General features: G+C 48.8%; 1 protein-coding gene across 2 annotated transcripts in view; it reads left to right on the forward strand.

Moving 5' to 3' along the window:
- The window catches only part of CRLF1 (cytokine receptor like factor 1), a 30,035-nt gene extending 17,920 nt beyond the window's left edge, over window positions 1-12,115 (forward strand). Inside the window, exons 4-8 of one of the 2 annotated variants that reach the window (XM_081177947.1) lie at window positions 836-1,005; window positions 4,718-4,875; window positions 6,473-6,641; window positions 8,839-9,018; window positions 11,680-12,115. In XM_081177947.1, coding sequence (XP_081034073.1) covers window positions 836-1,005; window positions 4,718-4,875; window positions 6,473-6,641; window positions 8,839-9,018; window positions 11,680-11,696 — 694 coding nt within the window. In that variant the 3' untranslated portion in view covers window positions 11,697-12,115. The remainder of the gene's footprint in view (window positions 1-835; window positions 1,006-4,717; window positions 4,876-6,472; window positions 6,642-8,838; window positions 9,019-11,679) is intronic. The other variant, XM_081177946.1, reaches the window with a different exon arrangement.
- Window positions 12,116-13,192: the final 1,077 nt, after the last annotated feature.

A 13,192-nucleotide genomic window follows, 5' to 3' on the forward strand; every position in this document is an offset into this window, starting at 1 on the left:
GAGCAGCGCACGGAAACGCCGTTTACCTTCCCGCCAGAGCGGTACCTATTTATCTCCTTGCACTTTGCTAGGTTGGCAGGAGCAGGGACCGAGCAACGGGACCTCACCCCATCGCGGGGATTTGAACCACTGATCGGCAAGTCCTAGGCTCTGTGGTTTAACCCACAGCGCCACCCACGTCCCATGTTGTTGTTGTTGTTATTTAGTCGTTTAGTCGTGTCCGCTTCTTCGTGACCCCCTGGACCAGAGCACGCCAGGCACTCCTGTCTTCCACTGCCTCCCGCAGTTTGGTCAAACTCATGCTGGCAGCTTCGAGAACACTGTCCCACCATCTCGTCCTCCGTCGTCCCCTTCTCCTTGTGCCCTCCATCTTTCCCAACATCAGGGTCTTTTCCAGGGAGTCTTCTCTTCTCCTGAGGGGGCCAAAGTCTTGGAGCCTCAGCTTCAGGATCTGTCCTTCCAGTGAGCACTCAGGGCTGATTTCCTTCAGAATGGAGAGGTTGGATCTTCTTGCAGTCCATGGGACTCTCAAGAGTCTCCTCCAGCACCAGAATTCAAAAGCATCCATTCTCCGGCCATCAGCCTTCTTTATGGTCCAGCTCTCACTTCCATACATCACTACTGGGAAAACCAGAGCTTTACCTATACGGACCTTTGTTGGCAAGGTGATGTCTCTGCTTTTTAAGATGCTGTCTAGGTTTGTCATTGCTTTTCTCCCAAGAAGCAGGCATCATTTAATTTCGTAACTGCTGTCACCATCTGCTTTAATGTTGTACTTGGCTGCTATTTCCATATCACATCCCATGACGACGGTATCCTGTCGCTTCCATTCTAGGTGGTACGGGCGAGACAACGTCTGCCGGGAATATCACACGGCCGGGCCCTACACCTGCCACATCCCAAAGGATCTGGCCCTCTTCACGCCCTACGAGATTTGGGTCGTAGCCACCAACCGGCTGGGGGAATCCACGTCCGACGTGGTCATGCTGGACATTGTGGACGTAGGTAAGGAAGTCCCGCGAGTTCTTTCTTCCAGAGACGGTGCTTCTGTTGCGGGTTATCGGCTGTTCGTTCCCAGAAAACCATCTTAGTGAGTTTCTGCACGTAAGAAATGTGTGTTTTCCCCCATCAGGAACAGGCAGAGAGAGAGAGGGAGAGAGGGAGAGAGAGAGAGAATTTCCTTTTAAAGGAGGACTATTTTGTTCCCCAGACAGTGGCTTGTTTTTGCCACTTATATTTTTATAGATAGATAGATAGATAGATAGATGATAGATAGATAGATGGATAGATAGATAGATAGATAGATAGATAGATGATAGATATAGATAGAGAGATGATAGATAGATAGATAGATAGATGAGAGAGAGAGAGAGAGAGATGATAGATAGATAGATAGATAGATAGATAGATAGATAGATAGATAGATAGATAGGGGGAGATGATAGATAGATAGATGAGAGAGAGAGAGAGAGAGAGAGAGAGAGAGAGAGAGAGAGAGAGAGAGATGGAGATGGAGATGATAGATAGATAGATAGACATTGTCGTCTTGTGAAGCAAGCCCATAGGAAATTCGTTTTGCGAAGCACCTCCAAAACAGAAAACTCTTTCGTCTAGCGAGTTTTCCGTCTTGCGAGGCATTCGTCTTGCGGGGCACCACTGTAAACTGAAACTGACACAGGGACAAACAGAAGAAGACGCCTTTACCCCGGTATGGCTCCCCTTTATCACATACACAGCCCAACAAGACAATTACAATAACCCACCAACGGCACACAAATCAATATGGCTAACTTGATCCAAAACACCCACCCACCTCACTCACACACAAAAACAAAGATCACCACAGCCAACCACAAATGAACAGTCAATTCCAACCTCTCTCACCACCAAAGGAACACAAGTGAACAGCACAAGCAACGCTGACACCAAACCCTACATACATTAAGCATAATAGAAACATCGCCACCCGACCCCCCCATCTTCCCCCCCCCTCCACCCCCAATGTCTCAACAAATGAAACTGATTTGTAAAAATATTACATGGGAAAAATACGAGAAACATTACACTCACTTCTGTAAAACAAGAAAATCTTTAATCAAAACCAAAACGAGAAGGAAAAAAACCCACTTCCGCCGCCTTCCGCAGTGCAGTGATGTCACCGCTGGGCACCTGTGACATCACGCGGAGGGGAGGCGATGACCTCATTAGCAGAGCCAGGAAACGTGCGGGGGGGGGGGAGAAACAGGGATTGTCTGGGGCGTCCCGGAGAGGAGGAGAAGGAAATATATTGTATGTGAGCGGAATTGGTCTCTTAATTTAATTAGGAGCTCTCTCTCCTGGATCTCGCTCTCTCTTTCTGGCTCCTTCCAGACATCTGCTACTACTTAACCCTTTCCCTTTGTGCCTGGACCCCCGCCGAGGTCAGATCCTGCACGTGCGATCGCCGGGAGTCGCCTGCGGGCTGCAATGTGTAACGGCTGCCCCATAAGCGGGGGGAGATGTGTAGGTCCCAAGTCTGCGAGTAGCAAGGTTAACTCCCTTAAAAGGCAAAAAAGAAGTCTGTTCTGGAGATATCTTTCGGTTTCATCTGCAACCATTATACGATACGATATCTTTATTGTCACTGTCCCGTACAGAACAACGAAACTGAAAAGAACAACAAAACTGAACTATTATTTTTGGGGGGAAGAATTTGCATTTATTAGAAAAGAAAGAAAATATTTACACGGTGGAACGGAACCGTCTGAGCACTTTTTGCGCAATGGAAACTTAACGGTAACGCAGCGAGACGAACCATTCAGTCCACGTATTTTCCAAGAATACAGTGGTCCATTGCTTCTCAAACTTAATCCGTTCTGGAAGTCCGTTTCAACACCAAAGCGTTCCAAAACCAAGACCCATAGAAAGTCATGCAGAATGGATTAATCCGTTCCTGGCTTTTAAAAGCAACCCCTAAAACAGCAATTTAACGTGAATTTTGCTCTCTAACGAGACCGTTGATCCATAAAGTGAAAGTAATAATCAGTGTACTATAAAATAAATAAGACAGTATTGTGGATGATGAAAATAGAAATTAATTTTTTTCTCTTACTCGCTCTGATGATGGTCATTTTTTGGAGGGGGGGGCTTTTATCCATTTCCGCAGTCACACAATCAATCAATCAATCAATCAATCAATCAGTAGCTCAACTGGGTTCCACACAGTCACAAAAACAAGTTCACCGGAAAAGCCTCAAAAACAAAAACGCAAAAAAATTAGCAAAACCAAAGTTCTCGAACTTAATCCGTTCCGGAAGTCCGTTTGACTTCCAAAATGTTCAGGAACTGAGGCGCGGCTTCTGATTGGCACAGGCGCCCCAGAAACAATAGCCGACAGCCGCATTGGACGTTTGGCTTCCGAAAAACGTTCAAAAACCAGAGCACTCACTTCCGAGTTTTCGGTGTTTGGATTTTTGAGATATGGCAGCCCTAGTTTGAGACCTCTTTCCCAGTGTTTGTGTATTAAAAATAGAAATGTCCGTGTGTCCGATGGCGTTCCCAATATGAGCACCTGAACCCGGGTCAGATTTAGGTTTGACGAGGCCCTAAGCTCCTGAAGATAATGGGGCCCTTTCTATGTCCAGCTGTCCTTTGTCCACAACAAATTGTCGCTGTTTTTTGTGTTGAATATGTGCTATATGGTCCTTGATGGACCTAATAGGTATCTCAAGCCATTTGCGGATGTTTCCATGCAGAATGTAGGCACCCTATATATAGAAAGGAGCAAACTGATGAGATTTTAGGGAGCAGACGGGGCCCGTGACTTACATCAGTGATGGCCAAACTTGGCCCTCCAGCTGTTTTGGGACTACAACTCCCATCATCCCTAGCTAACAGGACCAGTGGTCAGGGGTGATGGGAATTGTAGTCTCAAAACAGCTGGAGGGCGGAGTTTGGCTACCACTGACTTACATCACAGGAGCCTACATGCTATGTACTGAGTTGAATAGGATCCAAAATGCAGCAGTCTGATTGGTCCTAGAACAAGAGGATGCAGAATGCAGCAGTCTGATTGGTCCTAGAACAAGAGGATTCAGAATGCAGCAGTCTGATTGGTCCTAGAACAATAGGATCCAGAATGCAGCAGTCTGATTGGTCCTAGAACAAGAGGATCCAGAATGCAGCAGTCTGATTGGTCCTAGAACAATAGGATCCAGAATGCAGCAGTCTGATTGGTCCTAGAACAAGAGGATTCAGAATGCAGCAGTCTGATTGGTCGTAGAACAATAGGATCCAGAATGCAGCAGTCTGATTGGTCCTAGAACAATAGGATCCAGAATGCAGCAGTCTGATTGCTCCACAGGAGCCACCCAATCCAGCTCCAGGTGGAAGTGAATCCGCAACCTGATTGGCCTACAGGAGAATGCCGGAATTAGCCAATCACGTGGGGCCCATTGAGTAAATAATGTATATAAAGCAGACATTCTGGGGGAACTTCCATTCCTCCTCACCACTACGAGCTGAATAAAGAGCATGAAATCCATCCTCGACTCCGAGTCTATTTCACTACACAACACAAAACACTGTAGGCTTTATTTTATTTAGATTTTATCTTATATTTTGGAAATGTACGTCCAGTTTTTTTCTCTTAAAATTTTTCTGGAGCCCCTAAGAGAGCGGGGGCCCAAGCTATAGCTTCTTTAGCTTATACGTAAATCGTGTTGTGCTCCCCCGACAGTCACGACCGACCCGCCCTCAGACGTCCACGTCACCCGTGTCGGTGACCTCGAGGACCAGTTAAGTGTCCGGTGGAGTGCCCCTCCGGCCCTGAAGGACTTCCTCTTCCAAGCCAAGTACCAGATTCAGTACCGCGTAGAGGACAGCACCGAGTGGAAGGTGAGGGTCTCGCCCGCCGGCGGGGGCCTGGCGCCCACGGGAACTCCTTGGCGGGCGACGGGAGGGGCAACCGAAGGGGGGCGGAGCCAGAGGCAGTGACGTGCGGAGAGAAGAGCCCATGGCGGGCAGCGCCAGCTAATCCCGAAATGTTTGGGGGCAAAAGCACACCCACCAAGTATCCCAAATTTCCAGGGCCGTCCCTGATTTAGAGAAGCCGCCCCGGTTTCTGATTTTATCCCGGAACGTCCCGCTTTTCATGGGAGAAACGTTGGAGGGGATGGAATAGGACGTCCCTATTTTCAGGGGAGAAACGTTGGGGGGGATGGAATAGGACGTCCCTATTTTCAGGGGAGAAACGTTGGAGGGGATGGAATAGGACGTCCCTATTTTCACGGGAGAAATGTTGGAGGGGATGGAATAGGACGTCCCTATTTTCAGGGGAGAAACGTTGGAGGGGATGGAATAGGACGTCCCTATTTTCAGGGGAGAAACGTTGGAGGGGATGGAATAGGACGTCCCTATTTTCAGGAGAGAAATGTTGGAGGGGATGGAATAGGACGTCCCTATTTTCAGGGGAGAAACGTTGGAGGGGATGGAATAGGACGTCCCTATTTTCAGGGGGGAAACGTCGGAGGGGATGGAATAGGACATCCCTATTTTCAGGGGAGAAACGTTGGAGGGGATGGAATAGGACGTCCCTATTTTCAGGGGGAAAACGTCGGAGGGGATGGAATAGGACATCCCTATTTTCAGGGGAGAAACGTTGGAGGGGATGGAATAGGACGTCCCTATTTTCAGGGGAGAAACGTCGGAGGGGATGGAATAGGACATCCCTATTTTCAGGGGAGAAACGTTGGAGGGGATGGAATAGGACGTCCCTATTTTCAGGGGGGAAACGTAGGAGGGGATGGAATAGGACGTCCCTATTTTCAGGGGAGAAACGTTGGAGGGGATGGAATAGGACGTCCCTATTTTCAGGGGGGAAACGTCGGAGGGGATGGAATAGGACATCCCTATTTTCAGGGGAGAAACGTTGGAGGGGATGGAATAGGACGTCCCTATTTTCAGGGGGGAAACGTCGGAGGGGATGGAAGAGGACGTCCCTATTTTCAAGGGGAGAAACGTTGGAGGGGATGGAATAGGACATCCCTATTTTCAGGGGAGAAACGTTGGAGGGGATGGAATAGGACGTCCCTATTTTCAGGGGAGAAACGTTGGAGGGGATGGAATAGGACGTCCCTATTTTCAGGGGGGAAACGTCGGAGGGGATGGAAGAGGACGTCCCTATTTTCAAGGGGAGAAACGTTGGAGGGGATGGAATAGGACATCCCTATTTTCACAGGAGAAATGTTGGAGGGGATGGTATAGGACGTCCCTATTTTCAGGGGGGAAACGTCGGAGGGGATGGAATAGGACGTCCCTATTTTCAGGGGAGAAACGTTAGAGGGGATGGAATAGGACGTCCCTATTTTCACAGGAGAAATGTAGGAGGGGCTGGGTCTAGACCTCAACCCCCGACATTTCCAGGTAAGGCTGGCCATGTCTCCGTCCTGGAAAAAAGCCCCCTTTTCCGACGCCTCTTTCTCCCCCGCCGCAGGTGGTCGACAACGTGGGCAATCAAACCTCGTGCCGGCTTGCAGGGCTGAGACCCGGCACGGTCTACTTTGTCCAGGTGCGCTGCAACCCCTTTGGCATCTATGGTTCCAAGAAGGCCGGTATCTGGAGCGAATGGAGCAACCCTACAGCCGCCTCGACCCCTCGCAACGGTGCGTGTCCCCCGTTCCCTCACCCCGGCGGCTTGGTCCTCGCAGCTGCATCCGCGATCCCCTCACTCGGGGGTCTTCCCCACCGCGGCCGCCTCTTCCCTCCTCCCCAGAAACCCGAGCAGGCGTCCGGAGAACCGGACCTGTGCCAAACTCAGGCTTTGGGGATGGGGAGAAATCGTCTCCGGAGAAATCCCAGCCTCCTCGTATGCCCAGCACCTGGATATTTTGTCCTGGGGCCAGGCTGGAGGTCTTGTTCTTATTTCCCAGCTCGGAAGTAGTCCCCGAAAGCTCACACCCTTCGCAGGCCAGACTTTCGCAAATGATGTCATTCTCCTTTTCCTGGTTACTGGAGGGGACACCTGATTTTCGCTTCAAGGCAGGGAAAGCAAAAGGTCCAGGAAAGGGCAGTCAAAATGATCAAGGGGGAAGGAGCCGCTTTCCCCTACAAGGAAGAGTGTCTGGCTTTTTCTGGTTCAGAGTAGACATTCCCAGACTTTTTAAGGGCTTCATCAAACCTAAATCCGGCCCCGGATGTTTGTCTCGAACCCACAACCCTAACATTCAGGAGTCTCGCGTTTTCTCAACTTGAGCTATGCCGGCGAGTTTCTTCCTGCCTTCCTCACGTCTCCCTCTTCCTTTTTAAAAATAAATTTTTATTGGTTTTTTTTAACATAGCATTTCCAACAACCATATAACGTAACTTCTTATCTTATACAATATTTTAGACTTCCCTCAACACCTCTGATGATTTTTCGTTCTTCATCACTTATTCTGCATTTCTTAATTTCTCTATTGCTCTTGATCATCGTTAACTAACAATTCTTCTCAGAGTCTTTCTTGCAATATTTCAAATAGTCCTCCTTACAAAACTTCTAGCGCGATCTGTTCGTTATCATCACTTTTCAGGCAGTTCATATATTTACTCCAGTCTTCTAAGTATCTCTGGTCCCGCAGGTTTCAAATCCTTCCTGTTAATTTATCAATCAATCAATCAATCAGTCTTTATTACGGTCCAGAGACCCAACAAATCGTTACAAAGCAATACACAATTCAGACAGCCTACCTCCAGGTTAAACAAGCATTTTGTACAATATAGGGATCATTGGTTCTTGCAACCACCGATAAAAACTTTGCCACTGCTAATGTTCTAGCGTTTGTCCGGTCTTCCAATAGGAACCTGACATAGCGAGCCTCTGATTTTCCCGGGAAAGGTACCAGCAAGGGTAGTATCAGTTCAGCCCTGGCATGCTCATATTTTGCACAGTGCAACAAAATATGTTTTATAGAGTCGATGTCTTGAGCACACGAGCCAAGTCTGTCCTGGTAGGGAACTCCTCTCAAGACTGCAGAAGGAACGACGTTTAGTCTGGCTTTGGTGAAAAGCCTTCGGTAGTTTGGTACTGTCAGGTTTCTAATGTAAGATGTAAGTTTTTTAATGTAAGATGTAATGTGAGGTGTTAACTTAAAGACATGCCCATATTGTACTCCTACTGCCAGCGGACTACAGACTGTGTGTGATTGGGATCGCAAGAGATTTGCTTTAACATCTTTAGGGCGACAATCTTTATAGAATTCCTTTGACTACATTATTACATGAGCACTGTTCCACAGCATTCGATATTTTCATTTACATAGGTAAAGGGACCCCTGACCATTAGGTCCAGTCATGGCCAACTCTGGGGTTGTGGCGCTCATCTCGCTTTATTGGCTGAGGGAGCCGGCGTACAGTTTCCGGGTCATGTGGCCAGCATGACTAAGCCGCTTCTGGCGAACCAGAGCAGCGCACAGAAACACCGTTTACCTTCCCGCCGGAGTGGTACCTATTTATCTACTTGCGCTGGTGTGCTTTCGAATTGTTAGGTTGGCAGGAGCAGGGACCGAGCGACGGAAGCTCACCCGTCGCGGGAATTCGAACCTTCTGATCGGCAAGTCCTAGGCTCTGTGGTTTAACCCACAGCGCCACCCACGTCCCGATAGTTTGGTACTGTCAGGTTTTTAATGTAAGGTGTTAACTTAAAGACATGCCCATATTGTACTCCTACTGCCAGCGGACTACAGACTGCGTGTGATCGAGATCGCAAGTCACTGTGTGTATTATCCCATAATCTTTGCTTTAATGTCTTTAGGGTGCCTTCATAACCCAGGTAATAAAGTCAATTTATCTAATTCTTTCCCCTCCCTCTCCCAACCTTCTCAGGACGGGCGCCGGGGGTCTGCGAACCCAAAAGCGGGGAGCACAACAACACGTTGCGCCGGGAGCTGAAGCAGTTTTTCGGCTGGATGCGCAAACATGGAAGTTGTGCAAGCCTGAGTATCAAAATGTACGATCAGTGGCGGGTCTCGCTCCAGAAGTCGCACAAAACACGGAACCAGGTAGGTAAGGAAAACAACTCCCTGTCCGTCCATCCCCCCCCCCCCGAGTTGTCCTTGCAGCAAGGAGAAAGGATCCGTGCTGTGAATTTGGCGCTGTTAAAAAGAAACAAAAGCGGCCGCTTGCCTATGGCGAGTCGACTCGTGCCGATGGCGAACAAGCGAGGAGGAAGAAAAAGCTCCTCTATGACCTGCCTTTTGCAAGCAGGGGTGTTCCAGTGAAAACTGTTGAGGACTAGTGACTTCTGCCGCGGAGCTTGCTTCCAACAGATGTTCAAATTGTAGAGTTGCAAGGGACCCCAGTGGTCATCTAGTCCAACCCGCTGCAAGGCAAGAATCTTGGTCAAAGTATCCCAGACAGATGGCCAAGCTCTGCCTAAAAATCTGCAAGGAAGTAGCGTTCACTACCTTCCGAGGGAGAACGTTTGGCTATGTTTTAATTGCTGGCCCTAAACACTTTGCTGCATTTTATTGTTTTTAATGAGCTGGTTTTTATTACTAAACGGCCTCGGCCCAGTAGACCTGAAGGAGTGTCTCCACCCCCATTGTTCATCCCGGACACGGAGGTCCAGCTCCGAGGGCCTTCTGGCGGTTCCCTCCCTGCGAGAAGCGAGGTTACAGGAAACCAGGCAGAGGGCCTTCTCGGTGGTGGCGCCTCCACATGGGGAACGCCCTCCCGTCAGATGTCAAGGAAATAAACAACGAACCCAAAGGGTGCTCATCAATGGTTCCTCTTCATCCTGGAGAAGAGTGACTAGTGGGGTGCCACAGGGTTCTGTCTTGGGCCCGGTCTTATTCAACATCTTTATCAACGACTTGGATGATGGACTCAAGGGCATCCTGATCAAATTTGCAGATGACACCAAACTGGGAGGGGTGGCTAACACCCCAGAGGACAGGATCACACTTCAAAACGACCTTGACAGATTAGAGAACTGGGCCAAAACAAACAAGATGAACTTTAACAGGGAGAAATGTAAAGTATTGCACTTGGGCAAAAAAAATGAGAGGCACAAATACAAGATGGGTGACACCTGGCTTGAGAGCAGTACATGTGAAAAGGATCTAGGAGTCTTGGTTGACCACAAACTTGACATGAGCCAACAGTGTGACGCGGCAGCTAAAAAAGCCAATGTAATTCTGGGCTGCATCAATAGGAGTATAGCATCTAGATCAAGGGAAGTAATAGTGCCACTGTATTCTGCTCTGGTCAGACCTCACCTGGAGTACTGTGTCCAGTTCTGGGCACCACAGTTCAAGAAGGACACTGACAAACTGGAACGTGTCCAGAGGAGGGCAACCAAAATGGTCAAAGGCCTGGAAACGATGCCTTATGAGGAACGGCTAAGGGAGCTGGGCGTGTTTAGCCTGGAGAAGAGGAGGTTAAGGGGTGATATGATAGCCATGTTCAAATATATAAAAGGATGTCACATAGAGGAGGGAGAAAGGTTGTTTTCTGCTGCTCCAGAGAAGCGGACACGGAGCAATGGATCCAAACTACACGAAAGAAGATTCCACCTAAACATTAGGAAGAACTTCCTGACAGTAAGAGCTGTTTGACAGTGGAGTTTGCTGCCAAGGAGTGTGGTGGAGTCTCCTACTTTGGAGGTCTTTAAGCAGAGGCTTGACAACCAGATGTCAGGAGTGCTCTGATGGTGTTTCCTGCTTGGCAGGGGGTTGGACTCAATGGCCCTTGTGGTCTCTTCCAACTCTATGATTCTATGACTTTTAGAAGACATCTGAAGGGAAGTTTTTAATGCTGGATGTTTTATCGTGCTTTTAATATTATGTGGGGAGCCGCCCAGAGTGGCTGGGGAAACCCAGCCGGATGGGCAGGGTATACATAATAAATTATTATTTGTAAGGACAGAAAGAAACAGTATGGGCAAAATAAATAAACACAAATAGAAAACAGCAACAATAAAGGATATAGAACTTCGCTTGCAGGAATACAAATTACTAAATGTGTTAATACGAATGGAAGTCAAAAACATTGTAGCTGTTGTATAAGGGATCATGACGAAGCTTGAAATGTAATTGCATTTCAGTAAGACTCTGGAAGCAGAATTAAATGAAATTATCTTCCCTTGAAATCCGGCACGCGGAGGGCCATCTAAAACGTGCAATTGGCTTTTTAATTGATTTGATACTTTAATTGGAATGGTAATTTGGTATTGATACAATGTGGCATATATTGGATTTTCTTTGTATCTGAAAATTAATAAAAAATCATTTTCAAAAATAATACTGATACTAATAATGCTAATGTTATTATTATTATTAAGTTGCTCCATCCACTCTGGGCAGCTTCCAGCAAATTACAAAACCACAGTAAGACATCAAACATGGAAATCTGCCTTCAGATTCCTACTAAAAGTCAGATAGTTGTTTCTCTCCTTGATCATGTTTTTAAATGTTGGAATCCTCCTTGAATCCTCCCATCATGGTCACCCCCCTGGGATGGCTCCGTCAACAGAGCACGAGACAATTAACACTGGGTCGCGAGTTCGAGTTCCGCTGCAGGGGGTTGGACTAGATGACCCTCGCCTCCCAACGCTGAAATTCTACGGTTCCGCAATTTTGATGCAGCCCACTGACGAGCCAGGTCGGCGGAAGCGAACCTCGCAGCGACCGGACGTTTCACGCTCTCTCTCTCTTTCCTTCCCAGGTCCTCTCCGGCGATAAGTCCTAGCGGCGTCCGAAAAGGGCCGAAGAGGAGTAAAGGCAGCGGGGCGGCTGGTTCTCCCGGGTGGCGAACCGAGGAATCGGGCAGCGTCGCCGGAAGGGGGGCAGAAGAACCGCGTGGAGCCGCGTCGGCGCCCGAACCCACCACCAACTGGCAAACCACCCGCAGGCTCTCCTTTCGAAGATCCGGAAAAAGGGAGAGTCGCAAATATCCCCCCCTTTCCCCCCCATATATATATGCTGCAGGGAGGTTTTAGGTACCACTGAAATTTGGGGACTGGTATGGCGAAGAAGCTCCTTCTCCGAGTTGGGAGACAGGGATAAAAGCCAACCCAGAAAACGGAGCCCCGTGGATTTCGTTTTGTTCTGCAAACTTCTCCAAATAAATGTTATGACGTGTGTGTTGTGTGTGTTTCTCTTAGCCGAGTTTCCAAGTTGTTTCTGTGCGTCTTCTGGTTATTTCCCCAAACCCCATAATCTGCGCAGCCCAAATATCCCCTTCCTTACCGAGAGGGTCTTACCAAGACCACAGGAATCTAGGCGTAGGAAATTGTCTAGCTAGTGAGACCAGGAATGTCTCTAAACTAAAGAACCCAGGCTCTTGATGAGGCCAAAGCGCAGGTCCAGACAGTAAAAGGGTAAAGCGCCATTAGGTCCAGTCGTGGCCGACTCTGGGGTTGTGGCACTCATCTCGCTTTACTGGCCGAGGAAGCCGGCGTACAGCTTCCGGGTCATGTGGCCAGCAGGACTAAGCCGCTTCTGGCAAACCAGAGCAGCGCACGGAAACGCCGTTTACCTTCCTGCTGGAGCGGTACCTATTGATCTACTTGCACTTTGACATGCTTTCGAATGCTAGGTTGGCAGGAGCAGGGACCGAGCAACGGGAGCTCACCCCGTCCTTGCGGGGATTTGAACCACCGACCTTCTGATCGGCAAGTCCTGGGCTCTGTGGTTTAACCCACAGTGCCACCCGTGTAGGTGCAGACAGAGGGGGCACCATATGGGCCCCTTGGTCCGGGCCTCTGATTCCAAAGGGGGCCTCAGTCAGCATATTCACAATCGCAGGGGATGCACTGGGGCAAACGCGGAGGTGCAAAGGCGGTGGCGGGCGGATTCCCCATTATTTGTCAGCATAACTTTTGTGAAATTTATTTATATACAGTACTTACTTATTTGGGACGCGGGTGGCGCTGTGGGTTAAACCACAGAGCCTAGGACTTGCCGATCAGAAGGTCGGCGGTTCGAATCCCTGCAATGACGGGGTGAGCTCCCGTTGCTCGGTCCCTGATCCTGCCAACCTAGCAGTTTGAAAGCACGTCAAAGTGCAAGTAGATAAATAGGTACCGCTCCGGCAGGAAGGTAAACGGCGTTTCCTTGCTTCTTCATCCTTGGACCCGACTTTGTGACTCCTTGCGTCCTGACCCTCGGACCCCTGACTTCGTGACTCCCTGCTTCCTGACCCTCGGACTCTTGGCTTCCAGACTCCTGTTCCTGCT

Source organism: Podarcis bocagei (genome assembly GCF_964188305.1).
Source record: "Podarcis bocagei genome assembly, chromosome: 18".
In the NCBI taxonomy this organism is placed as follows: domain Eukaryota; kingdom Metazoa; phylum Chordata; class Lepidosauria; order Squamata; family Lacertidae; genus Podarcis; species Podarcis bocagei.